At 47.2% G+C, this 27,682-nt stretch overlaps 2 protein-coding genes across 2 annotated transcripts in view; one reads left to right on the top strand and one right to left on the bottom strand.

The window, feature by feature from the left end:
• Window positions 1–7,640, top strand: part of psmb2 (proteasome 20S subunit beta 2) — an 8,344-nt gene extending 704 nt beyond the window's left edge. The window contains exons 2-6 of the mRNA XM_041234164.1: window positions 1,988–2,110; window positions 2,282–2,352; window positions 6,239–6,401; window positions 6,833–6,882; window positions 7,474–7,640. Of these exons, the coding sequence (XP_041090098.1) occupies window positions 1,988–2,110; window positions 2,282–2,352; window positions 6,239–6,401; window positions 6,833–6,882; window positions 7,474–7,575 (509 nt within the window). The 3' untranslated portion in view covers window positions 7,576–7,640. The remainder of the gene's footprint in view (window positions 1–1,987; window positions 2,111–2,281; window positions 2,353–6,238; window positions 6,402–6,832; window positions 6,883–7,473) is intronic.
• Window positions 7,641–11,653: 4,013 nt separating this feature from the next.
• tfap2e (transcription factor AP-2 epsilon) lies at window positions 11,654–26,943 on the bottom strand. The gene is made up of 7 exons (XM_041233851.1): window positions 26,637–26,943; window positions 25,472–25,915; window positions 23,255–23,309; window positions 14,012–14,240; window positions 13,755–13,873; window positions 12,371–12,512; window positions 11,654–12,000 (listed from the first exon to the last, which is right to left on the bottom strand). The coding sequence occupies exons 1-7, from the start codon at window positions 26,661–26,663 to the stop codon at window positions 11,715–11,717; spliced, it is 1,302 nt and encodes a 433-aa protein (XP_041089785.1). The 5' UTR covers window positions 26,664–26,943; the 3' UTR covers window positions 11,654–11,714.
• Between the last annotated feature and the right edge of the window lie 739 nt (window positions 26,944–27,682).

Here is a 27,682-nt window from a genome sequence, read left to right as displayed (position 1 = left end):
CTTATTATATTAAAATATATCTATCCAGGCTGCTAGAAACCGTATTATATTAAAATATATCTATCCAGGCTGCTAGAAACCTTATTATATTAAAATATATCTATCCAGGCTGCTAGAAACCGTATTATATTAAAATATATCTATCCAGGCTGCTAGAAACCGTATTATATTAAAATATATCTATCCAGGCTGCTAGAAACCTTATTATATTAAAATATATCTATCCAGGCTGCTAGAAACCTTATTATATTAAAATATATCTATCCAGGCTGCTAGAAACCTTATTATATTAAAATATATCTATCCAGGCTGCTAGAAACCGTATTATATTAAAATATATCTATCCAGGCTGCTAGAAACCTTATTATATTAATATATATCTATCCAGGCTGCTAGAAACCTTATTATATTAAAATATATCTATCCAGGCTGCTAGAAACCGTATTATATTAAAATATATCTATCCAGGCTGCTAGAAACCTTATTATATTAAAATATATCTATCCAGGCTGCTAGAAACCTTATTATATTAAAATATATCTATCCATGCTAGAAATATTATATTAAAATATATCTATCCAGGCTGCTAGAAACCGTATTATATTAAAATATATCTATCCAGGCTGCTAGAAACCTTATTATATTAAAATATATCTATCCAGGCTGCTAGAAACCGTATTATATTAAAATATATCTATCCAGGCTGCTAGAAACCGTATTATATTAATATATATCTATCCAGGCTGCTAGAAACCGTATTATATTAAAATATATCTATCCCTGCTGCTAGAAACCTTATTATATTAAAATATATCTATCCAGGCTGCTAGAAACCTTATTATATTAAAATATATCTATCCCTGCTGCTAGAAACCTTATTATATTAAAATATATCTATCCCTGCTGCTAGAAACCTTATTATATTAAAATATATCTATCCATGCAGCTAGAAACCGTATTATATTAAAATATATCTATCCAGGCTGCTAGAAACCTTATTATATTAAAATATATCTATCCATGCAGCTAGAAACCGTATTATATTAAAATATATCTATCCCTGCTGCTAGAAACCTTATTATATTAAAATATATCTATCCAGGCTGCTAGAAACCGTATTATATTAAAATATATCTATCCAGGCTGCTAGAAACCTTATTATATTAATATATATCTATCCAGGCTGCTAGAAACCGTATTATATTAAAATATATCTATCCAGGCTGCTAGAAACCGTATTATATTAAAATATATCTATCCAGGCTGCTAGAAACCTTATTATATTAAAATATATATTTATCCATGCAGCTAGAAACTGTATTATATTAAAATATATATCTATCCATGCAGCTAGAAACCGTATTATATTAAAATATATCTATCCATGCAGCTAGAAACCGTATTATATTAAAATATATCTATCCATGCAGCTAGAAACCGTATTATATTAAAATATATCTATCCAGGCTGCTAGAAACCTTATTATATTAAAATATATCTATCCAGGCTGCTAGAAACCGTATTGTATTAAAATATATCTATCCATGCAGCTAGAAACCGTATTATATTAAAATATATCTATCCATGCAGCTAGAAACCGTATTATATTAAAATATATTTATCCAGGCTGCTAGAACCCTTATTATATTAATGTATAATATAATATGTCTCTATCTCTCCCCTGTGCTCCCTTGACCCTGTGTGTGTCTCTGTCTCTCCCCTGTGCGTGTCTCTGTCTCTCCCCTGTGCTCCCTTGACCCTGTGTGTGTCTGTATCTCTCCCCTGTGCGTGTCTGTATCTCTCCCCTGTGCGTGTCTCTATCTCTCCCCTGTGCTCCCTTGACCCTGTGCGTGTCTCTGTCTCTCCCCTGTGCGTGTCTCTGTCTCTCCCCTGTGCGTGTCTCTGTCTCTCCCCTGTGCGTGTCTCTGTCTCTCCCCTGTGCTCCCTTGACCCTGTGTGTGTCTCTGTCTCTGTCTCTCCCCTCTAGACCATGACAAGATGTTCAAGCTGAGTGAGAAGATCCTGATGCTGTGTGTGGGGGAGGCAGGAGACACGGTGCAGTTTGCAGAGTACATCCAGAAGAACGTGCAGCTGTACAAGATGAGGAACGGTGAGGAGGAGCTCAGTTACAGCTGGTCTTGTGTAATTCATCGTGGGTCTCAGTATCGTTGGAACGGTAGCTGAGGCTTGGCTGGCACAGGTCTGCACTGTGCTGGTCTTTGTGTGTGTTTGAAGAGTGATGTAACCCTAATGCCCTGCCCGCCCTTCCCTCCCCTGCCAGGGTATGAGCTCTCTCCCGCTGCGGCCGCCAACTTCACACGCAAGAACCTGGCCGACTACCTGCGGAGTCGGGTAAGCGCTGATGTCACTGTGTGCCTGTCACTGTATCTGCATGCCTGTCACTGTGTATCTGCATGACTGTCACTGTGTGCCTGTCAAGGTGCGGCTGCATGACTGTCACTGTGTGCCTGTCACAGTGTGGCTGTCAGGGTGTGGCTGCGTGCCTGGCACTGTGTGCCTGTCAAGGTGTGGCTGCATGCCTGTCACTGTGTGCCTGCTCCACTGCCCCCTCTCCGTGTGGCTCAGTGAATAAATGTTTCGTTGTTTTCCTCGTGTGAAATGTTCAGGTTTGGTTCCTGACAGTTGAAGCGTGGCACAGGTGTGCCTGTCACCCCTGGACTGTGAGACACTGGATGGAGCTTCATTTAGAGACCCTAAAGAAACTGTAGGGCGTGTGCATCGTTTACATCTTTCACATCGACTTGGAAATGTTTGTCTGCATGACCTGTTCAGCCTTTCTCCTCGGTGGGAGGTGGTTATTGAGAACAGCCAATCGGAGAGGTGGGGGGCGTGGCCAGCGTCGTCCCACCTGTGCATTCTGTCTCCCTGATCACATGACCAAACAGTGTCCCCAATTAGCCGGTCCCTGGGTTCCGGCACTGGCGGGGGGGGTAGCGGTCATGGCTTTTTTTGTGGTTTTTTTGCCCTCTTGTCAATTTGTTAGTAAGCGCGTCGGTGTCTGTCACAATAGAAGAAAGGAAAATAATTACAAAAAATAATTAGGCAGCATAATTGATGTGTTGCAGGAGCTGGCTGTGCAGCTGGCTTGCGCTCCTCTGTCTGTCTCGGTCTCCCTGCCTGTCCCAGTGGGGAGCTGCACAGCTGGGAATAGATCCTACCTGCTTCTGCAAATCAGCCCAGCCTCACTTCCAGGTGCAAACATTTACCTTCACGAGCGCGTCGTGAGATCTCTGCTTCATAGATTACACACGATGAGGCTTCCTTTAGGGCTTATAGTCATCTTGAAATGTTAAACTTTAAAATGAAAGCAGGTCCCTGTGAAACGGGACGGGTTATTTCTGTTGAGACATTAAAATCTCTGCAGCCTTTAACATCCATGAAAGGACCTGCTTCTCGAAACTTACATGTGCTCACTCTGATCAATTACAAAAGCAGTCTTGTATTTCAACAAACTCACAGTGTGCTGTGAAGCACGCACACAGACTCGCGCGCACAGGCACGCACACACACAGACACACACACAGGCTCTTGTTCAGTGACCCTCCCTGAGGCACAGCATCAGCAGACTGAGATGCTCAGACAGGGCTTGTGACATGACAATAAAAACTATTGTGCAAAATCTGTATCTCTGTACACACACACACACACACACACACACACATGCATTCTGTGTAACTCTTAGCTCTGTCAGTATTGTCCACTCTGGGCAACATGATGAAAGCATGACTGGAGAGGATGGGCACTGCCGTGTGTGTGCCTGTGCCGGTGTGTATGTGTGAGTCAGCGTGCCAGGCAGCAGGGCCACTAGGGGCTGGATAACAACACAAACACGGAAACTGTATCTGCTGTAACCAGGAGGGATGCTCAGGTGTGGAGAGGTGAGAGCTCAGATTGAATGTGTTAATAATGAGCGCAGTGTGTGCCGGGCCTGTCGCACAGTGAGTGAGCGCTGGGTGAAATTACTCGTGACTGATTCCCTGTGTTTCAGCAGAGCTGCACTGTTACTGTAGCCAGCCAGCCAGGTGTGAGGAGTGGAGTGGAGTGGGGAGGGGAGGGGAGGGGGGGCTCTGCTGGGATAAGAACTTTGGAAATTATGAAACCCTTGCTTCTGCATATTTGACAGCTCGAGTCTGAGGATCTCTCTGTCTCTTTGTCTTTCTCTCTCTCTGTCTCTCCTCAGTTACATATCTAGTTACTTTTACTTGTCTCTGCTTTGCTCATGTTGTGCTGTGTGTATTTTTGACTATTGTTAGATTTGATTGAAGGTTGGGTGTGTCTGTATTGCATCCGTTATCAGACTGTCCTCACAGATTTCAGGGTAAGCACACCTGAGCTTGTTACCTGTACACTCTGTGGCTGACCAAGCTCGTATTAAACCCTGGACTGGGTGAAGCTGCTGTGCAATAGGAATCTGGTTCCCATCCCTGTGGTATATGATGTTCTGCTGATTGTAAAGCGCCGTGTCTCTGCAGAACACAAATCAGAGGGGTGGGCTCCCCCTTCCCCTCCCCCTCCCCTCCCAGGTCCCTCCTGCGGTGTCGGGGTGAGAGAGGCAGGCAGGCCGGGAGCCGGCAGGTGTGACCCTGTGAGGAAATGTCAGAAAAGTCGGGAGCGTGTGCTTTGGGGGTGTGAGCGAGGCTCTCCATGGGGCGCAGACACACACAGGCATGTCTGTGTGATCACACCCCCCCTCCCTCCCCCCCCAGTCCGGTTGCGCTGATGACGAAGGCATTATTATCCACAAGGCAGTGTTATCTTGGTGGAGTGTGATTATAGTTTGAATAGTAATCTGTGAATTCGACTGCCTGAGTTTGCATTGTGAATTGAGCAGGCCTGGTTTCTGCTCAGTAAGTGATCCCTGTGTATGTAGATGTTTAACAATATAAGTATCTGTGTGATTGTGAATCAGATGTGCTTTGATACGCGAGACCCTCCAGGATTCCAGCTCTAACGCTAGACATGTTTTACCAGCATAGCCTGAAATACCGGAGTGCTCTAAAAAACTCCCCTGACTCCCCCTGAAGACCTCTCCTCTCTTCTCCTGTCCTGTGTTGATGTTGTTGGAGAGAGGAGTGGTACGGTGTGATTCAGAGAGCTGGGGTCCAATCCTCTCCTCTCCTCTCCTCTCTTCTCCTGTCCTGTCCTGTCCTGTGTTGATGTTGTTGGAGAGAGGAGTGGTACGGTGTGATTCAGAGAGCTGGGGTCCAATCCTCTCCTCTCCTCTCCTCTCTTCTCCTGTCCTGTCCTGTCCTGTGTTGATGTTGTTGGAGAGAGGAGTGGTACGGTGTGATTCAGAGAGCTGGGGTCCAATCCTCTCCTCTCCTGTCCTTCATTCCTGCCTTCCTTCCTTGATGTTTGTTTGTGTTGAAAGTTTTGCTGAATTTACTTTTTTGCTGAAAGTTTTTTAAAGTGTGTGACTCTGGCACGACTCCAGCCTGTGATCGTGCCGTTGCCGCCGGCGCTGCCCGGGCGGGGGGGCGGGGGGGCTTCAGCGCTGATGACACGGTTTTTCACCAGATGTCACACCTAACCCCCCCGAACATGTCGATTTAGAAACTGTGTGCTTAAACTGCCAATTCTCTGGAATTTCACACCTTATTCAATAACTGTGTGTGTTTGAATCCTTTCTCTTTATCTTATCTGTTAAGTACGAAAAAGATGTTAATGAAAAACAGTGTTTCTTAACTTTTTTCTGTTTTTCTTTAAAAAAAAAAAAAAAAAAAAAAAAAAACTGAAGAAAAAAATGCATTAAATGTTCATGGAAATAATTGTCCCGACTCCCAGACGTGCTGCGTGCGTGCGTGCGTGCGTGCGTGCGTGCGTGCGTGCGTGCGTGCGTGAGTGCGTGCGTGCGTGCGTGCGTGTGTGTCTCTGTGTGCTTGCATGTGTGTGAGTGTGTCTCTGTCTGTGTGTGTGTCTCTCTGTGTGTTGATTTTTGATACAGTGGTTTTTGGAAGTAAGACTCCTGTTTCGCCCATTCTAGATTTTGATTGGGACTTGCTGAGCCCCAGTGTATAGCTGACAAGCTCAGGTGCGTCTTGCTGTGCGACGGGAGTCTTTATTTCCATACCTGCAATCGGTGTGGTTTTGAAAGCTTCCAGATATGAATGTGAGATCCCTGTAGAACAGGACTCTCCACATTCAGCACAGTGGTGGCTTGCTGCTGAACTCTTCCCAGCCCCTTGGTTTGCTCACTGGCCTCTCTTTGTCCCTGCAGACTCCCTACCATGTGAACCTGTTGCTGGCGGGCTATGATGAGCAGGCAGGGCCGGCGCTCTACTATATGGACTACATGTCTGCCCTGGCCAAGGCCCCCTTCGCAGCGCACGGCTACGGAGCTTTCCTCACCCTGAGCATCCTGGACCGCTACTACAAACCGGGTGAGCACCTGACACAGCCCTCGAAACAGCCCTTTTACAACACAGCTCTCGACACAGCCCTGTTACAACACAGCCCATCAACACCCCTGCAAACCCATGAGCACAAGCCTGTTGCATGAAGGCTGAGGCTCATCTCTGTATCAGGTACCTGCTCTGCTGTCCGGGTGCAGCTGCAGCCCCTTTACTGCCAGCCTGGTGCTGCCTGTGTCTGATCAGAACAGCGGCTTCACCCAGCCCAGCTTATAACATGAGCGGGATTAGTCACAGTGTGTCTAGTTAACAAGCTCAGCGGGTCTTCTTAAACTGCTAGTTAGAAACAGGACTAGAGCATGCTGCTCTGCAATCGGTCTTATTTCCAGCTCTTAAGGAAGGGCTGTGGAGCCGGTGCTGTGCCCGGGTAACAGACTCTGTGTTCTGGTGTGTTTGTGCAGACCTGACCCGCGACGAGGCTGTGGAGCTGCTGAAGAAGTGCCTGGAGGAGGTGAGTGACGGAGCCTGTGTGAGGGTCACAACATCGCCTTCCACAACTGCAGTCTGGCAGGCAGACATCCTGTCTATCCTGCAGCTGGCCAGCGCTGCTCCGAGTGAATGGAAACAGCTCTCTGCTCTGGAGATCAGGAGCAAACCTTTCTGAATTGATGACAAACTCGATTAAATTGGGAATCATTTCAAGCTCTGGAATGGGCTGGAGAAGCGTTTAAAACAGTGGATGTGTTGAAGTGTTAATTGCATCGTGTGTATGTGAGTGGGATGTATTATATAGCAGACCCTGATACTGATGCGTCTGAAACGTCTTGGTACATATTAAAAGTTCTCTAGTAATGCAGTTCTCTGTGTGCAGAGCGTGCTGTGCTGTTCTCTAGTAATGCAGTTCTCTGTGTGTAGAGCGCGCTGTGCTGTTCTCTAGTAATGCAGTTCTCTGTGTGTAGAGCGCGCTGTGCTGTTCTCTAGTAATGCAGTTCTCTGTGTGTAGAGAGCGCTGTGCTGTTCTCTAGTAATGCAGTTCTCTGTGTAGAGCGCGCTGTGCTGTTCTCTAGTAATGCAGTTCTCTCTGCTGGTTTTGTGATTTCAGCTGAAGAAGCGTTTCATTCTCAGCCTGCCCTCCTTCAACGTGCGTCTCATTGACAAGGACGGCATCAAAGACCTGGAGAAGCTGCCCCTGGCTGCTGCCTGACCCCTGACCCCTCACCCCCACACACTGCTTTTCTACCCAATAAAATCGATGACATAATCCTGGAACCTGTCTGTGTGTCTGAGACTGGGGAGGGAGGAGTATGGATGAAAGAATTCAGTTAAGCACAAGCACAAGCACGCGCACACACTCTCTCTGAAACACATTCACACAGACACCAAATCCTATTCATCATAGGAGTTGAGGGGGGGTGGGGGGGGTGCGGTCCCACAGGGGAGTCAGTCTGTGACACACAGACAATGGCGTTTAACCTCGCGAGTGTGGCGGTGCTGGGAAGGGGAGAGTACAGCTGCCTGTTTACTCTGCACCGCGGCAGGCTTGTCTCTGCACTCATCTGCAAGCAGGTGACTAATAAACATTAAACAATTATCCCTTCCCAAGCGAGGAGGGGGGGGGATCGGTTTGGAAGAGGAACATATGTTTAGCCCTGGGGCAGTGCAAGAGTAATCCGAATCCCCACCGAGTGACAGAGAGAGGGAGAGGGAGAGGGGGTGAGGTGTTACACACACACACACACACACACACACACCACACACACACACACACACACACACACACACACACACACACACACACACACACACACACACACACACACACACACACACACACACACACACTGCCAACTCTGAACAGGGCCCTTTGGAATGCTAATTGTCACCACAGTCTTGGCACCATGTGTGTGTAACTGCAGTGCACAGAAATGGGGAAAAAAAAAGTTTGTTTTGGATGTACAGAAGAGGTTTGTTCAATTGTTCTATATATATATATATTATATATATATATATATATATATATATATATATGTTTATATATATGTTTACAAGCAAAATAAATTACGTTTTTTATTTTATTTCACAATTTTAAGTACCTATATGGTACACACACACACACACACACACATACAGCTGTACAAGACCCCCGGTTCAGCATCAGCTAGAATTTTAGGATCGAGTCATAATTAAAAAAGAAAACTAGAATAATATAATTTATATATTTTATTTAACATCATGTGATCAAAGAAAGTACATGGTATATCGCAGAAGTCTACCTGAAGCCATAATAGCAGTGCAGTATTTCATGTTAGATTTTGAAATGTCAGTTTTCCGTTGGGTATTGTATATGGATAACTACAAAGCGGCGTGTGATTCAGTGTGTTAACGTGGCATTATTGAGCAGGTTTCACTGGACTTCATGAAGCGCAATGAGTTCATTATACAGAGTGATGGAAAAGCCGCGGCTGTGCGCCTCCACCCCAGGGTTATTGAAACGTGTGAGGTACACCGCACCCCCAAAACCGCGAAACTCACGAACAACTCTCAAACGCGCCGGAAAACGCGGTGCACCTCATTTAGGATTGATTGATTTAGTGAATAAATAGTATTATACTAATAGTATAATACAAAGAGAAAGTACAAGCATGAAAACATTCAAGCGCATCTTATTATCAAGACTTCACACACACACACACACACACAGTGTATAGAGTATACATATACAGAGAGCCCCGGGGTTTGGGCGGGAAAGTGATGAAGCCGGTCTTCAGCCCGCGCGCGGTGATGTTCACGTGAAGTTCTCCTCAGAGAAGCGGGAGAGCGCGCGGCTGGGCGCTGCTCGGTACGAGCCCGGTTTCAGCCCGGTTTCAGCCCGGTTTCAGCCCGGTTTCAGTCCGGTTACACGGTGGAAACGATTCCGTTCCGTGTCTTTATTTTAATTTTTGTTTAACGCGTGAAGCGCAGTAATCTGACTTGCTGAACCGGTCCTTCATTCCCCGCAGAGCGAAGGTCAGTTTAATGGCAGCTGTGTTTCCATTAAGCACTGGTGTTGCGCCCTCACGAAAATAAATATAAAAACACACCGGCCCTTAGTCACAGTGAAGTGTGTGCAAAACTCCCATTATTGCGAGTTCACACATCATCATTTATAGAGTTTTAATACCGTGCGGCAGTTTTGTCTTGAATTGTAGTTATTGCTGAATGTATTAGAGATGTGTGTTGCTGTTGTTTTGTGTGTGTTTTTGTATATAAGCCCGGTTAACGGCTGTGTTATAATGTGCTGTGATCTGATATGTTCGCTACACGCATTATTTGATGCATTCTTAGTTTTTTGTAAGTTACTCGAGTGTTTCTTTGCGTGTTTATTTTTTTCAGAGCTGCGGTTTCATTGGTTCGGTCAGAGTTATCCTACCTGGGTAACGCTTTCAATTAAATGAAACAGGTGCGCAACTCATTTTAATTTAAGAAACCGAGCGGTCGGAGTAGCTTCCCGCTGGATTAATATTCGTGTTTTCTTTTAAACAGGAGCAGTGAAGAGGAGGCGATGCGTGTGTGTGTGATTGGAGACCTGCACAGAGGAAGCGCTGGACTGCAAATGACATGGTAAAGCTTTATTAATAATAATAGTAATAATAATAATAATAATAAATAATAATAATAATAATAATAATAGATACTACAGTCGATACAAAACAGGTTGCGCTCTTTACAGATCTGCCCCCCCCCCCCCCCCCCCCCCCCCCCCCATTAGCTGTTCTCTGCTGCTGTGTTTCATACAGACAGATCTTCCTCTTCTTCACATGCAGCTGTCGCCAAAGGTTTTGCATCACCTAGAAATTTATGATTGAGACCTCATTTGAAATAACTACATGAATAATAATATATGAACATAATAACATAATTGTAGATCTTTTATTTGACTTCAGGTAATCAAAGAAACTAGAAAATTATATTGCAAAAGTCTAGTGGAAGCCGTAAAGGAGAACAGAATATCATGTTGGATTTTACGTTTGTGTCAGTTTTTCCTGAAGTATCTGTTAAACTGCAAAGCGGCGCGTATTTCAATATGCTAATGTAACATCGTTCAGCAGGTTTCACTCCACTTTACCACGCTAGCTAGTTAATCCTACAGGGTGATGCAAAACATTTCTCCACAGCTGTGTTTCAACGGCAGTCTCTGTCCGCATTGGTACAACTGCAAACAATGGAAACCAAGGTGAAATGTGAGCAGCATGCTTCTGAGGAGAGGGAAAAGAGAGACTCATTCATCTGAAGAGAGTCTTCAAAATCAGCCCCCTGTTCTGTTTCCCAGCTCACTGTGCTGTGAAGCAGCTCTCCAACAGCACGGCTCCCCTCCTCCCTCCCTCACTGCATCCCTCTCTCTTCCCCCCCCCGCCCACACTGATAGAAACGACCCTCGCAGGTACGCCTCTGCAGCGACACATAAATAAATATAAACACCAACAAGCAGCTCACTTGTGTCCCACCCGAAATCCTTTTCTTGTGCTTTTGTTTTCTTCATTTCACATTTATTTTCACCGCCCTGTTAAACCCTTTATGTTTTGTTTGAGTGTTTGTAATCGTGTGGTTTGAATTCCTGCTCTCGTTACAGTCTGGACTCTGTGGAGTCGGGCAGCAGGGGTGCACATTCCAGGGCTGGCCCGGCAGAACCTGCTGTTAACACCTGCTTTGAAAACACAGACAGGAAGCCAACTCTAGTCCAGGCTGTGGGGACCTTTGCCTTTTGACGTGTCTAATGCCAGGTTTTGAATTCGGTTGTATCTGTTCCTCAGAGTCCTCAGATTAAGAAGCAGCGTTCTCTCACGCTGTGTGCAAGCTAGACTGGCCTGTCCTGCACAGAATAGAGACAGGAGATGCCCGCCCTCTTGTGAATCACTCCTGTCCTCACCTAGGCTCTCTACAAAGCAGTGGAGAGAGGCGGTGATGCTCCCTGCAGGCACACAAGCAGCAGTTCTGCACTGGCAGTCCTGAGCGCAGTCTCGCCGGGTGCTGCCGTGCCAGTGTGTTTCAGTTTCATTTCTCGTGTGATGTGGATTAAAGTGGGACTGAGGCCTCCAGAGCTCTGTTCACATGCCAGTCCGTCTAACTGGCTGGTTTTGAAGGATGTCCCTGAGGTCAAGGTGCCCAAGGCAGGGTCCTTTTCACTGGACTCCCTGTGCTTCACTCTTACTGTCCCAATTATAAAATAATACAAATAAATTAACGAAAACCCCCCAGTCTGTGTTGCGTTGGCCCCAGCACCCCCCCCCCCCCCCCCCCCAGTCTATATTTCTGTCTGTCTGTGTATCTCCTGAGTGCCGGTCAGTCAGGAAGGCAGGCAGGTTCTTATTTGCGGTGTTTCATCTCCTTGTCGCTGCCCCCCTTGCTCCCTGGATCTCCATGCCCATTGGTGCTCAGGAAGGACTTGTCCAGGCTCTTGAGCGCCTCCAGCAGGTAGTTCTGGAAGGCGGTGAGTGCTGCGCAGAGGGCAGGAGTCCCAAAGCCGTGTGTGATGAGGCTGAAGTGCGTCAGGCAGCTCTGCACCCCGGGCTCCAGGATGGGAGCAGGGCGACTGTTACCCAGCGGAGAGCGGTCCTGAGCAATCAGGTCTGCAAACTCCTTACAGATCTGTCTGCAGACACGACGGGAAAGGGAGAGAGAAAAGCAAAGGCTTAATACAGCTCTGAGCCAGCAGGTGTGCAAACTCCATACACATCTGTGAATGTGAAGCTAGACTAAACAATTCCAAATACTGCCTGAGAGCACGGGAACGATGCACAAAGCTTTGGAGCGGGATACGAGAAAACATTTCAAAAGAGAAGAAAACCAAATCACTGAAGAGTGTACGCAGACACACACAGACACAGACACACACATGCACACACTCACACACACACACACACACACACACACACTCAGACTCAAACACACACACAGACACATAGAGACACACACACACACACCTACGAGCACACACACACAGACTGCATTGTTCTACTCACTTGGTGGCCAGCAGCATGCTCTTGCGTGTGTGCAGGTCTGAGGGGTCCGCGTGCTGGCGGCTCACGTACTCGGCTGCTGCTTTCGCTGGAAACTCTGTCTCACACAAATATCCAAAATCACGAGCCAGGTGTACTGCCTCACCTGAGACACAGAGACAAAGAGAGAGAGTGTAAGAGGAGAAGGAGGAGGGAGGGAAGGAGTGATGGAGCTATGCCTTGCAGCGCTAAGGAACGAGCTCGGCAGGAGACGAAAGCGATGGTGATTGAGCGCGAGACTGAGAGCCCCAGGCAGCAGAGCAAGGAGACACAAACAGGCTGTGACTTGACAGGAGGGTCTGTCCCACTCACAGGACACAAGCTAGACTTCTGGACTGGGCCACCTGATCAGCATGCACTGAGTAGCTGTGGAACGCACCTCTGAGATGCATCAGCGATGCAGGGACTGCTCACACCTGAGCTAAACACTTACTAATCTCACTTCTCAGGAGTAATTTGAGTCCTGTTGAACAAGTGAAAAGCGCTAGAGAATCATATATGCTTTGGGACTGTACGAGGCTCCTTCTCACAAGGAGGACTTGAGAAACTCAGGGGCGGTCTAAACATTGGGAATGTAGAAAACTCGGAAGCATACTATGCAAGTGCCCTGGGGTGGAAATCCACTGAGGCAGCGAGTACGAACAGGATTAGAGAGAAGTAGGAGAGTTTCTGGAAAAGGAGGGTCATAGAGGGTCATGCGGAGAAAGCAGAATATTAGACATCAAAAAGTGGTGACAGGCTGGTCGGGCCTCGTGGCCTCAGTGTTTCTGAAAATGTGTCACATTCTTCACAAACAGGCTGCCAGCACAGGGAGCCTCCCCAGCTCCACCAGTAGTGTGGGATCAGATCAGAGATATAAACACACAGAGACAGCCAGACCCCGAACAGTCTGTGTGCAGTCCCCAGTGCACAGTCTCCTTCACGATGTCCCCTGACCTGATGAAATGGATAATTGAATTTGACTCCAGCGATGAGCAGCAGTTTTCCATTGACAACACTGACAGCTGACCCAGAATGCCCCACTGTAGGGTAGAGCCGTGGGCGACAGTGGCGGCTGGGCAGGCCCTCTGTAGTGACAGCACACTGTGGTGCTTATCCAGACAACTCAAAAGCAAGACAGGGCTTTGCCACTCGCGTATCGTTACATTTACTATCCCCATGTGGAAGAGCTCTGCATGAATTTCTTGTCTGCTCCACGCTTCTGGATTAAAGCCCCCAAGGTCTGTCTAATGTTTGCTGTGATAAGCTTGATTCATGATTTCCAAACCAGAAAGGAACTTGGTAATAAAATGCAGTGTTTTTTGCTGCTGTGTGATGATCATTTCCAGCCCCCTCTTGACTCGCTTACCTTCCACCAGTGCTGTCAGGAGAGTCACGTTGGCTGCCTTGCGCCTGCCTGCAGGTAAATTTAAGCCAATCTTCTCCAGCCTCTCTCGTAAACAGCGGCCCCCATTTTTTGACTTCGCCCTGAGGAATAACAGCAAACACCACTGTTATTCAGGAGTGTAAGCAGTAGCTCATGATGCAGTTAACCTCTGCCATACTGAGGTGTGCCTTGTCCCCCTTCCCCGTCTCTCTCTCTTGTGCCCCTGCCCCCCACCTCACCTGCGCAGCACTCCTCCCAGCAGGGATGCGTTGAGACACTCCGGGGGGGAGAGCCGGCGCTGCACCTCCCCGACTGTCACCTTGTACTTGGAGGTGGAGCTGAGCAGAGACAGGCGCCCCGGGACGGAGCAGAAGACCTCGTTGGGGTTGGTCACCCCTCCGATCAGGCCGTCCTTGCTGAGGGAGAGCGCAGAGATGGAGCTGCCGTTCATCTTGGAGGGGAGGGGCACTGTGGGGGGGAGCAGAGAAGCTGTTACTCACCGGAGACTTCAATCAATCAGCACACAACTTCAAGAGAGCAGAGCTGGAGCAAGAGCACGAGCAGGGGAGGGAAGAGGCACAGTCCAGTCACATTCAAGCCATTCCCAGATCCACACTCTACCCTGCATGGAAACCAGTGTGGAGCTGGAATCGGGGTGAAGCCACACTCTACCCTGCATGGAAACCAGTGTGGAGCTGGAATCGGGGTGGAGCCACACTCTACCCTGCATGGAAACCAGTGTGGAGCTGGAATCGGGGTGGAGCCACACTCTACCCTGCATGGAAACCAGTGTGGAGCTGGAATCGGGGTGCTTGTCTGTGTCTGACCCCACAGCTGCTGTTTCACGCTGCCCTCACAGCCTGACTGACCGACTGACCGACCAACACCCAGGGTTACTTCAGTCTAAACTTTCAGGACTTCATCTTTAAAAAATATACAGCAGGGAGTCGTGCGTTACAGCAGCTTGAACCAAACTGCAGTTTTGCTTTTAATTGTATTGCATGTCACTGAATAACATGTTGATCAAAAAATGACATCTAACTGCATCCTTTGATTTGACATCAGGGTTTGTAAAACACTCATTTTGAAGCCCCTTGTTTTTTGTTTTTTTTTAATTGTACTGTTAGTTTGACAATAGCATATACAAACAGGAATAAAACACGGACAGATACATGATATTCTACTCAAACAGGCCTATATCTTTCCCTTGTGTAGGAAACTCAAATGTCAATGTTACAAATGAATTGATATCTTTAATTAAGTTGAGTAATGTGCTGCACATCGCCGGTGGACTGGGTTCCAGGGCTTGTGTGCTCTCTCCGGACTCGTGGGCTCCAGGGCTTGTGTGCTCTCTCCGGACTCGTGGGCTCCAGGGCTTGTGTGCTCTCTCCGGACTCGTGGGCTCCAGGGCTTGTGTGCTCTCTCCGGACTCGTGGGCTCCAGGGCTTGTGTGCTCTCTCCGGACTCGTGGGCTCCAGGGCTTGTGTGTTCTCTCTCCGGACTCGTGGGCTCCAGGGCTTGTGTGCTCTCTCCGGAGGGCTTGTGTGCTCTCTCCGGAGGGCTCGTGGGCTCCAGGGCTTGTGTGCTCTCTCCGGACTCGTGGGCTCCAGGGCTTGTGTGTTCTCTCCGGACTCGTGGGCTCCAGGGCTTGTGTGCTCTCTCCGGACTCGTGGGCTCCAGGGCTTGTGTGTCCGGACTCTCTCTCCGGACTCGTGGGCTCCAGGGCTTGTGTCCTCTCTCCGGACTCGTGGGCTCCAGGGCTTGTGTGTTCTCTCCGGACTCGTGGGCTCCAGGGTTTGTGTCTTCTCTCCGGACTCGTGGGCTCCAGGGTTTGTGTCCTCTCTCCGGACTCGTGGGCTCCAGGGCTTGTGTGCTCTCTCCGGACTCGTGGGCTCCAGGGCTTGTGTGTTCTCTCCGGACTCGTGGGCTCCAGGGCTTGTGTGCTCTCTCCGGACTCGTGGGCTCTTGTGTGTTCTCTCCGGACTCGTGGGCTCCAGGGCTTGTGTGCTCTCTCCGGACTCGTGGGCTCCAGGGCTTGTGTGTTCTCTCCGCTCCACGAGGGTTTTGTGTTCTTCTTCCACGGACTCGTTTATCCCGGGCTTTTGTGGTGCTCTCTCCGGACTAGGCTCGTGGCTCCAGGCTTGTGTGTTCGTCAAACTCTCCGTGACGGCGTAGGGCTCCAAGGGCATTGGTGTGGTATCTCGAGGGGGAGCGGGCGGAAAGGAGGAGTCGACGGAATCGTGGGGCCTCCAGGCTTGTGTGCTCGCTCCCGACTCGTGGGCTCCAGTTTGTGTCTTCCTCCTCTTCTGCTCCGGACGCTCGTGTCGTCTCCAGGGGCCTTGTGGTTCTCTCTCCGCTGTGGCTGCCAGGCTTGTGTGTTCTCTCCTGACTCGTGGGCTCCAGGTCTTGTGTGCTCAAAAACCTCGGGGCAAATCAAAAAAGGAGAGAAAAGAAAATGGGACAGGGGAGGCAAACAAAAAAATAGCATCACGGCGAGGTCTTCGAGCCAAGTCCAGGGCTTGTGGCTCGCAATCCCTCTCCTATACCTCGTGGGCTCAACAGAACGGTAGAGGTGTGTTTCTCTCACGGACTCGTGGGCTCCCAGGGTTTTTGGATGTCTTCTAACAAGAAAGTCCGGAAGATGGTGGAAGAAACCAACGACGATCGGGCTCCAAAAGTAGTTAGTGATGTTCTTCAGCCTACCTCTGTCCGTCAGGATACCATGGTCTCTCCACGGGGAAACGTGCGTGGGCTCCAGTGGTTAAACTGTGAAAGCAATTAAAAGCGAAAAAAAATAAGGAAAGCCCGGGCGACTCGTGGGCTCCAGGGTTTGTGTCTTCTCTCTGGACCTGCGGGGTCCTTCAATCAGACAGGTGAGCGAGCTTTGCTGTTTCACAGAGGAATGTTTTAATTGTTTCACGGCAGTTGTGAACAGATTGAGTTTAATATCAGTCACTCGCTGTTAGTATCAATCTGTGCCCTGGGAATATGAAATATGGCTTGTCTCCAGTCAGCTTAGCAATTACTGTGTCAGATCTAAAGAGATTGGGAATTATTAACCCACCCCTGCCCCCACTCACCCCCGCAGGGAAACCGAGGCTACAGCACTGGGGACCGGAGACACGGCGCACATGTACGGTGCAGGCAGGCCCTCAGTACTGAAACGCTGGGGCTGCTGTAACACCAGCTATTTGTTAGATAATACGATCCCATGATAATATCATGTATAGTTGCCCAATTTATCCGTCTGTCAGCTACATCTCGTTATGCTGCAATGCAAACCTAAAGTTTACAACATTCGAATCGTATGCAGCAGATTTTAAACACGTTTCAGTATTCATATACTTTCAACTTTCCTGTTCAGTGATTGTTGTAATCCCGAACAATCAGAACACAAAGATGTTTTAAAGCTGCATACGATCTGTGTTTCATTTTTAACCCTGTTGTTTGACATTTTGTCGTTGTTATTGGACTATAATAGTAAGATATCAACGTCAAGCTGTTTTTATGTTCAACCGTATAATTAACTCGCTGTTGTACTTCATACTTTACAAATGAACAGGCTGTATCGCTTTCTGAAAACCTTTTTAATTTAAGGGATCATGTGCGTGCATCGATCACACGTTTTTTTTTTTTTTTTTTTTTTTAAGCATTGACATATATATGTATTTGTTTTCCTTCACAACGCAAATGTTTCCGTGTGGCAGGATCCGCGTCCTGAGTGTGGTCGCGGGTGGAGGAGATTGCAGCCCGGAGCCGGGAGGCTTGTAACTGGCAGCTCGGTCAGGTGCGGTGCGCGCAACACCCGTTTTTACCAGGACAAAAAAACTCGCATCTCACAGAAACACAAAACCGCAGGACTAAACTAAAAAATGAAGCCAGTAATTATAAGGAGTAGCGCTGCGCAGGGGCGTGCCGTCACTGCGCTTTTACAGGGAGATTGTCTCTCCTGAATCCGCCTGCTGAGCGGAAGATTCGATGCTGATGATGCAATAATCAGTTCATCGTATTACACGTGTGCTAATGAGAATAATAACACTACTGCTAATAATAATAATAATAATAATAATAATAATAATAATAATAATGTATATGTACAAGTTATTTAGTCAATAATAATCATTAAGCCAATTCCAAAGATCTACTTTCTTAATGAGGCCACAATTTCCTCGCAACCTCTTTTGCGCGCGTTGCTCCCGGTACAGAAGGAGCGATGAACAGACTCGCATTACAGCGTCCACAACGCGCGTGTGTGTTTGTGGTACACCATTCGACATCATATATATATATATATATATATATATATATATATATATATATATATATATATATATATATATATATATATATAATATATATATATATTGAACGAAAGCTGCAAAACTGCCCAGTTTTAGGTAAAATGTTTACAAGTAAAGAATATTTGTACCAAATATCTTTCTCTTGAGACCTCACACATGCACACAATAACATGACTAAATTACTAGAGAGAGCTCTGGAACATTGCGACCCACATTCAGATACAGCGGGGCGACTCTTAACTGCATGCCTGGAAAGCATCGTGCGTTCAGGGTTTCTCGTTGTTCTCTGGTGGACACACACATAGCCGATCGCCACGCCAGGGGTGCAGTGTCAGTATTTTATTCAGGGCGCAGGTGTCCTCAAACTATATGGTCCAATGTTAAAAGAATGCGCTGTTGGGAGCGGTCTAATATCCGACTGCACTGATTAGGAGACTCTGCGATGCGCTGCACGGATTAGGAGACTCTGCGATGCGCTGCACGGATTAGGAGACTCTGCGATGCGCTGCACGGATTAGGAGACTCTGCGATGCGCTGCACGGATTAGGAGACTGTGCGATGCGCTACACGGATTAGGAGACTATGCGATGCGCTACACGGATTAGGAGACTCTGCGATGCGCTGCACGGATTAGGAGACTCTGCGATGCGCTGCACGGATTAGGAGACTCTGCGATGCGCTGCACGGATTAGGAGACTCTGCGATGCGCTACACGGATTAGGAGACTCTGCGATGCGCTACACGGATTAGGAGACTCTGCGATGCGCTGCACGGATTAGGAGACTATGCGATGCGCTACACGGATTAGGAGACTCTGCGATGCGCTGCACGGATTAGGAGACTCTGCGATGCGCTGCACAGATTAGGAGATTCTGCGATGCGTTGCACGGGGGACTCGGCTCTCTTGCTGTCGCAAAGAAAACGCTTCAACAAAACAGAGTTTAACGAATGCATTTTAAATCTCTGGGACCCAACAGTGACATACTCGCCATCTATTATTGAGCAAACATTTATCTAAAAACAGGAGGTAAAAAATATCAAAGAATACTTAACAGTAATGTGTATTCCACCCTTTCCAAAGGTTATGCTCGCTGTGGGTCAGAGTGCAGTAAATCGCTGAAATTCAATTAAAGGGAACACTGTAACAACATAAAGGCACAGCAGCACATCACAGGCGAGCGATCACAGAAACGCGCCTTCCCATTCAGGGACATGACAATCCATATACTGTTAGCAAAAATACCGTCCATGCGGCTCTGTGTGTGCGTGTGTGTGCGCGCGCTTCATTTCACCTACAGATACCAGCAGGGCTATTATTGATGGAATGGGTTGACTAAATAAACGCGTCGATATCTATCTATCTGTGTGTGTGTGTGTATTGCAATGGAAATGATACACGCGATACAGTTATGATGAACACACTGGAGACTTTTGGCAATCGCACATATGAGTTGTCTCGCACAAAGTGCTTGTGGCAGATTTGATTCCAGTGTACAATGCGCTGCCTTGACGATATGATCGCGCTTTTGTTTTGTTCCGGTGCGCTCTTATTCTCGATGTTCTGGGAGGGGTGGTTCTATTAATATAGAAAGTGCGCTGCTTGTGTGAAGACAGACACGTTATTTGTGGGTTTATGTTCCATAAAGATTGCAGTCGTGCCGAGGGGACCTGTTCCTCCCCCGGAAGGTGAAATAACTCAGCGGTTGCTTGTAAATGACGTTGCTTTAGGTATCCTTCGCTCCTGGCTTTGTTTTTCGGTGTTTGAGTGAAAGAAAGCGGCCGTCGAATCTCAGAAGTGCAATGAACCGCGCCGCTGCTGTCGATTATAAATGGCTAATATGTGTCGCTGTGTCCCAGCGAGGCGATAATCTGCAGCCTTCCTCTCTCCTCCGGATTGATAGCCAGCACTCTGAAGACGTACTTAAAATACGATTAAATCGGAAGCCCCGTCGAGTCTACGAAATGAAATATCCTCTGGTCTGTAATTAAATGTTAAACTGAAGGAAGGGTCGCGCTGGAGTTGCTTTCCCGGGCCCTGTGGTAATTGGCGGTGTTTTGAGGAAGTGTAAATATGCAGGCTGGGGTCTACCTGGCAAGAACACATAATAAACGAATAGCTGTGATGATTTCTGTAAACCTCGGATATCATCGTACAGCACATCGGCAGCGAGGGGCTCTGTCCTCGCCCTGATTCCACAGGGTGTCAGTGCATGAAGCCAGGGCCGTGCCGTGCCGTGCTGTGTTGCCCGTCTGCAGCTTTCTCTGGGGTGAATGTAAAGTATTTGAAGCCACGCTGTCCACTGCTGCCCTAGGGCCGGGCAGCAGGACTGCGTCTCATTAGCCAAGGGTTTTTTAAATGTATAATTTAATATAAATAATTAATAACAAATCTACAACGTGGACTGGCCCGGCTCCCGAGGGGTTAAATTAAACTGAAACACGTTTAACCCGAGCTTTCTGCAGTTCGGACCCAGCTGTTTTTACGAGCTAGTAAACTCTACCGAAAAGAGGATATATTTGCCTGTAAACCTGGCCTCTACTAATTACATTTAATAAAAACCTGGATCTCAGTAAGAGACCGGAGATTTGATCAACTCCAAGCCGGAAATTAGCGCTGGCAGACCGGATTGGTTTTATAAGAGCCGATAAAGATCCTGGAGGGGTTTTATTTGTGAGCAAAAATCTAAACATTTGTATATTTGTTTTTGAAGAAAAAAACCCTCAGAAAGTTTGAGTTGGTTCCCCGTTAGCATCCTGTTTCCGAGTCCGGTGTGCTTGTCGTGCTGAAACGCTGCAGTGTGTCGATGCCTGGCATGTGGGAAGAGTTTATAGTGAAATGAAAACAACTAGATTTCTGTTTCAAACACACTCCGCGTGTTTCATATCAACACTGCTCTCACCCGCGCTGCGTGCTCGTTCATATCAACACTGCTCTCACCCGCGCTGCGTGCTCGTTCATATCAACACTGCTCTCACCCGCGCTGCGTGCTCGTTCATATCAACACTGCTCTCACCGGCGCTGCGTGCTCGTTCATATTAACACTGCTCTCACCCGCGCTGCGTGCTCGTTCATATCAACACTGCTCTCACCCGCGCTGCGTGCTCGTTCATATCAACACTGCTCTCACCCGCGCTGCGTGCTCGTTCATATTAACACTGCTCTCACCCCCGCTGCGTGCTCGTTCATATCAACACTGCTCTCACCCGCGCTGCGTGCTCGTTCATATCAACACTGCTCTCACCCGCGCTGCGTGCTCGTTCATATCAACACTGCTCTCACCCGCGCTGCGTGCTCGTTCATATTAACACTGCTCTCACCCGCGCTGCGTGCTCGTTCATATCAACACTGCTCTCACCCGCGCTGCGTGCTCGTTCATATTAACACTGCTCTCACCCGCGCTGCGTGCTCGTTCATATCAACACCGCTCTCACCCGCGCTGCGTGCTCGTTCATATCAACACTGCTCTCACCCGCGCTGCGTGCTCGTTCATATCAACACTGCTCTCACCCGCGCTGCGTGCTCGTTCATATCAACACTGCTCTCACCCGCGCTGCGTGCTCGTTCATATCAACACTGCTCTCACCCGCGCTGCGTGCTCGTTCATATCAACACTGCTCTCACCCGCGCTGCGTGCTCGTTCATATCAACACTGCTCTCACCCGCGCTGCGTGCTCGTTCATATCAACACTGCTCTCACCCGCGCTGCGTGCTCGTTCATATCAACACTGCTCTCACCCGCGCTGCGTGCTCGTTCATATCAACACTGCTCTCACCCGCGCTGCGTGCTCGTTCATATCAACACTGCTCTCACCCGCGCTGCGTGCTCGTTCATATCAACACTGCTCTCACCCGCGCTGCGTGCTCGTTCATATTAACACTGCTCTCACCCGCGCTGCGTGCTCGTTCATATCAACACTGCTCTCACCCGCGCTGCGTGCTCGTTCATATCAACACTGCTCTCACCCGCGCTGCGTGCTCGTTCATATCAACACTGCTCTCACCCGCGCTGCGTGCTCGTTCATATCAACACTGCTCTCACCCGCGCTGCGTGCTCGTTCATATCAACACTGCTCTCACCCGCGCTGCGTGCTCGTTCATATCAACACTGCTCTCACCGGCGCTGCGTGCTCGTTCATATCAACACTGCTCTCACCCGCGCTGCGTGCTCGTTCATATCAACACTGCTCTCACCGGCGCTGCGTGCTCGTTCATATCAACACTGCTCTCACCGGCGCTGCGTGCTCGTTCATATCAACACTGCTCTCACCGGCGCTGCGTGCTCGTTCATATCAACACTGCTCTCACCGGCGCTGCGTGCTCGTTCATATTAACACTGCTCTCACCCGCGCTGCGTGCTCGTTCATATCAACACTGCTCTCACCCGCGCTGCGTGCTCGTTCTATCAACACTGCTCTGGATTGCGTGCTCGTTCATTCAACACGCTCTCACCGGCGCTGCGTGCTCGAACACTGCTCTCACCCGCGCTGCGTGCTCGTTCATATTAACACTGCTCTCACCCGCGCTGCGTGCTCGTTCATATTAACACTGCTCTCACCCGCGCTGCGTGCTCGTTCATATTAACACTGCTCTCACCCGCGCTGCGTGCTCTCTCACCCGCGCTGCGTGCTCGTTCATATCAACACCGCTCTCAGTTTCAACACTGCTCTCACCCGCGCTGCGACTCGTTCATATTAACACCTGCTGCTGCGTTTGCTCGTTCATCCAACACTGCTCTCACAAGGCTGCGACTCGTTCATATCAACACTGCTCTCAATGCGCTGCGTGCTCGTTCATCCAACAGTGCTCTCATTGGCGCTGCGTGCTCGTTCATATCAACACTGCTCTCACCGGCGCTGCATATTAACACTGCTCTCACCGGCGCTGCGTGCTCGTTCATATTAACACTGCTCTCACCGGCGCTGCGTGCTCGTTCATATTAACACTGCTCTCACCGGCGCTGCGTGCTCGTTCATATTAACACTGCTCTCACCGGCGCTGCGTGCTCGTGTGTTGATGCTGTCTTTCTATATGGATTTGTGATTCCACGTTTTGAAATGTTGATGATTGTGTTCCGCACACCCCGGCTCCTGTCACTCAGCTCGCTCCCAGTTTAGACACGTTATCCTGCTGCTGCGTTTGGAGTTCATCCAAATTAAAACAAGGAGCGACAATTCTCTTACCTTTCTTAATGACGGAGTGATCCAGCAGTGCCATTGGAGAAGCGTCATCCATACCCTGCAAAGAGACCACACAGGTATTCATTATTATTATTATTATTATTATTATTATTATTATTATTATTATTTATTATTATTATTATTATTATTATAGAGTAAGCCTGTTGGTGTATTATTTTGATGTCTTCCACTAGTTTCCTATGCATTGTCGATCCTGTTCTTGTGCAGGTGTGTGTTTTAGTCTGCACTGGGGTTTCTCGGGTAGAGTATTATTATTATTATTATTATTATTATTATTATTATTATTATTATTATAGAGTAAGCCTGTTGGTGTATTATTTTGATGTCTTCCACTAGTTTCCTATGCATTGTCGATCCTGTTCTTGTGCAGGTGTGTGTTTTAGTCTGCACTGGGGTTTCTCGGGTAGAGTATTATCATTTTTTAATAAGCTGATTAAACGTGCTGTCGTTTTGTCGGTATGAAGGTGTGGTTCGGTGAGACCCCGGTGTTTGCTCCTCTGTTCGTGCGGGTCTCTCTCCCCGCTTGTTGTTCTCATTCTCCTCGTCCTCTCTCTGTGCTGCTCGATCTCGTTCATTCGCAATCGATTTTGTTTTTGGCTTCGAGAGTGAATGCCTTCGAGGCCGAACAGGTAAACCTCGGAAGTTCAAACAAAGGGAGCAGCCCAACAATGTGTTCAAAAACGAAAGTGCATTTCTAAAATAATAATAATAATAATAATAATAATAATAATAATAATAATAATAATATAGTGTTCTTCTGTGGGCAGATATTAAACGCGAATAAGCGCTGCCGCTCTGTAACCCTGCTGTTACCCGGGATTGCGGCGCTGCATTGAAGGGCTTCACGCCGCAACACGCTGGTACAGGAGCAGCTGCGCTTGCAAACACAATCGGAAAGACTTGCTTTCATATTTCAAACAACGCGGCCAGCAGATCAGCCTTGGTGCTGCTGTGCATAATGATAATAATACTCATAATAATAATAAATAATAATAATAATAATAATAATAATAATAATAATAATAATAATAATAATAATAATAATAATAAATAATAAGAATAATAATAAATAATAATAATAATAATAATAATAATAATAATGATAATAATAATAATAATAATAATAATAATAATAATTATAATAATAATAATAATAATAATAATAATAATAATGATGATGATAATAATAATAATAATACTACTCATAATAATAATAATAATGATGATGATAATAATAGTGATGATGATGTCGTTTTTAGTTTGAGTTTATGTAATAAACCCTGTAATAAACATATCCGTTCCTATTCAAAATAAATCCACAATAAGCTAAATAAAATAAACGCCTTGAAAAACAGAATAAAAAATGTTTCAATGTGTTTCTCATCTTCTTATTTTTCTTGTTGCTATAAAATGCGAACATCAAATGACATCGACTAGACGAAATAATAAAAACATAATTTCATATAATCTCCATCAAAACTGACACATCGTGCAGCCCGCGTTATAAATGAAGCGGAGAATTCTGTGTGAACTACTGTCATGTAAACCGTTACGATATTATTATTATTATTATTATTATTATTATTATTATTATTATTATTATTATTATTATTATTATTGCGCGCCTTACAAAATAAAAACTCGCTTTCGGTCTTTGTTTTCTTGATTCGTTTGCATTTTTTCAAAAACTCAAAAAGGTCTTTATAATAAATTTTCCAGCTTTTTAAAAAAAAAAAAAAAAAAAAAAAAGAATGTTTTGCTAATATTTTAAAAAATAATCATTTTTCTGTAAAAAAATGACAGCAGCTACAAACTTCCATCATACAAAGAAATGAGTGGCGAGTGAAGATCCCTCCACGCAAAGGGCCAACATTCATCAAGCCGAGGGACGAATCATTCTGAGATTTCAATGCAAACAAAACGGGTCTATTTAATATCAGATGAACGAGACACTGACATCCACAGCGCAGCTAACAGAACAGGAAACCAAACCGATCTCAAAGTGTTACTCGTACAAGACAAATGTATCAAACGTTAGAAACAAGCCTGTCGATAATTGTGCTCGACTTACAAGCGCGCATCACCGGGCTTTCCCAGCGCCCCGATGCGCTTTTCCATTCGCACTCTCACACATCAATATGATTGATCCCAATGATTTTAACCGTCTAACCCGCAACAAAGGTGTGATGAGCCGGTTACCTGAATGTCTTCCAGTCCGTGGTGCCCCAACCCGTGCAGCCCCAGCGAGGCCTCTGTCAGCCCGGGACCCCCATCCCCGAGTCCGTGGAGAAGCCGCGGAACTCCGTATTCTCTGCGAGGATCGAGACTCAGAGCCCGGTGTGACTGGGACAGCAGCCCCGCTTCCTCTTGGCGCGCCCTCTGCGAGTGCCAGGCTGACTGCTGGTGCTGGTGGAGCTGGTTGATGGATGAGTAGGGGTCAGAGAGATGCACATAGCCGGCCTCCTGGCTCTGAGAGTAGGACAGGGGCGGCTGCGGGTATGGCGGCGGGAAGTAGGGCGGCTGGAAGTCGGAGGACGGGGTGTGACAGAGCGGGGGAGCCGAGGAGTAACCCGCCTGGTTGAGGGATGAGAGCTGGGATAGGCGGCCTCCTGGCGGGGTCCCATTTAATCCGTCAGCGCGCTCCTGCAACAGGAATACAAATACACTTAGATGCGGGTGGAGTGCCTCGCCTATACATTATATCACACTATGTGCAGCCACAGCCTTTTTCATAAGAGCCTCGTTTAGAGTGTAGTTGCATATCTGACCCTCCACACTGAGCACGGAATTAGGGATTCCGCGTCTCCAAAGTGCACGTGCTTCATCACACACAGTAAGTTACAGTTGCAAATGCAAGATGGCTTTTGCGCATTGGGTGGCATTCATTCGTGCTTTCTGGTTTCAAAACTAGGCTGCATTGTTTCAGTTCAGATCAATCTGACTCCATTTCTTACTTTTCGCTCTCGTTTTTTCTCATGCGTTATTTTCTCTGCTTTAAAAAAAAAACAAAAGTGGTACTCGAGAGATTGTGTGTGGTATTGTATAATAATAATAATAATAATAATAATAATAATAATAATAATAATAATATAATAATAATAATAATAATAGCAACCCCCTCTATAATTTCCTTCCGCCCCTAATCGCATATTAATTGAAGCTGATTGCACCTCGTCTCTCTCAATCCTCTGTAGTAAAATTACAACCGTTTATTGAAACTGCAATTATATTACAACTGTCTTCTACAGCACTTTAAAAAAATCTGAAGTTGCAAGCAGAGCATCGGCCCTCGCGTAGAGCAGAGACCCGTCTCTGGGAAGGGAGGTCTGACAGAACCGGGACCGGCCCGGGCTTGTGGACTCACCATGGCCGAGTAAGTATGGACTAACATCCGGACTCAGGTGTGAAATAAATCCGTAGCCGACGGCGCTTCTGCGAGAATGAAAGAGAAACGCGAACACTGCAAGGCAGAGCAAAGTTCAGCCGCGGAAGGACTCCATGCAGTAACGGCTGGCTGACCCGGGTCCGGAGGTGACAGAAGGTTCGGGTTCGGAGGTGACAGAGGGCTGAGACCGCGCTGTCGAGCCCGATTGAAAGTTTGTCGCTCCTCTCGGCCGATGATGCTGCGTGTCAGGCTGAGAAGATGCGACTGTGACCCCCGCGCTCCTCCATGCACGCCAGATATAGCGCCCGGAGCGCGCACTGGGGAGGGGGCGCGGAGCGGAGCGCGCCTTAAAGTGAAACGAACGCAGACAGATCGCATTTCTCATCAATTACAATGCGTTAGCGTGTGTTCATTTATATACCCATTGGTTTATTTATGAAGTTAAATAGTACCGAGCGTGAAAAGCCGTCGTTTTAAGAGCCCGTCCAAATGATTTGGTAATTCAATATAATATTGAGGTTTCTAAACGAAACTGGACACTGCGCGGTCGTGTACAAATATTCAAGAATGCAACGTTACATGAAGTTGTGTTTTCATTACCATATTCACACAGTATCCACACCGAACAGAACATGCAGGTTACATGACGTTGTCACACCGAGGGTACGACTTCTTAATGTCACAAGCGTGTGTTTGTAGCCTACAGGAAATTAAACACGATTAATACAGCAGCCTTGAAACACAAAACAGCATAAACACGGGCGTTTAAACTGACATTCAGCGCGTTTTAAGAGCAAGACATTGTGTCCATTGTTATGAAAATGAAAACAACACGCATCCTCAGCCCTCTCCCCACAGGCGCGGTCACAGATCAGGACTCGTTCATTCTTCAAGCTCTCTTCAATCAGAACCACCGAGTGATGTTTCATGTATTTATCTTGAGCTGTTTATTCGAGGGGTCTCTTAGCTAGAGGTCTCTGGTTATCGAAATATATATGCGAGCAAATAGAATTAAATGAGTAATG

Source organism: Polyodon spathula, chromosome 32, assembly GCF_017654505.1.
Source record: "Polyodon spathula isolate WHYD16114869_AA chromosome 32, ASM1765450v1, whole genome shotgun sequence".
NCBI classification, from domain to species: Eukaryota; Metazoa; Chordata; class Actinopteri; order Acipenseriformes; family Polyodontidae; genus Polyodon; species Polyodon spathula.
The sequence above is the reverse complement of the archived record's forward strand: the minus strand, read 5'-3'. Positions and strand labels throughout refer to the sequence as shown.

Excerpts from the sequence above, each read along its gene's own strand:
- tfap2e (XM_041233851.1), bottom strand. The coding sequence starts at position 26,663 with ATGTTAGTCCATACTTACTCGGCCATG. Across the intron at positions 12,513-13,754 it reads CCTGACAGCACTGGTGGAAG|GTGAGGCAGTACACCTGGCT; the intron begins GTAAGCGAGTCA and ends TCTGTGTCTCAG. Across the intron at positions 12,001-12,370 it reads AGCATGCTGCTGGCCACCAA|ACAGATCTGTAAGGAGTTTG; the intron begins GTGAGTAGAACA and ends TCGTGTCTGCAG.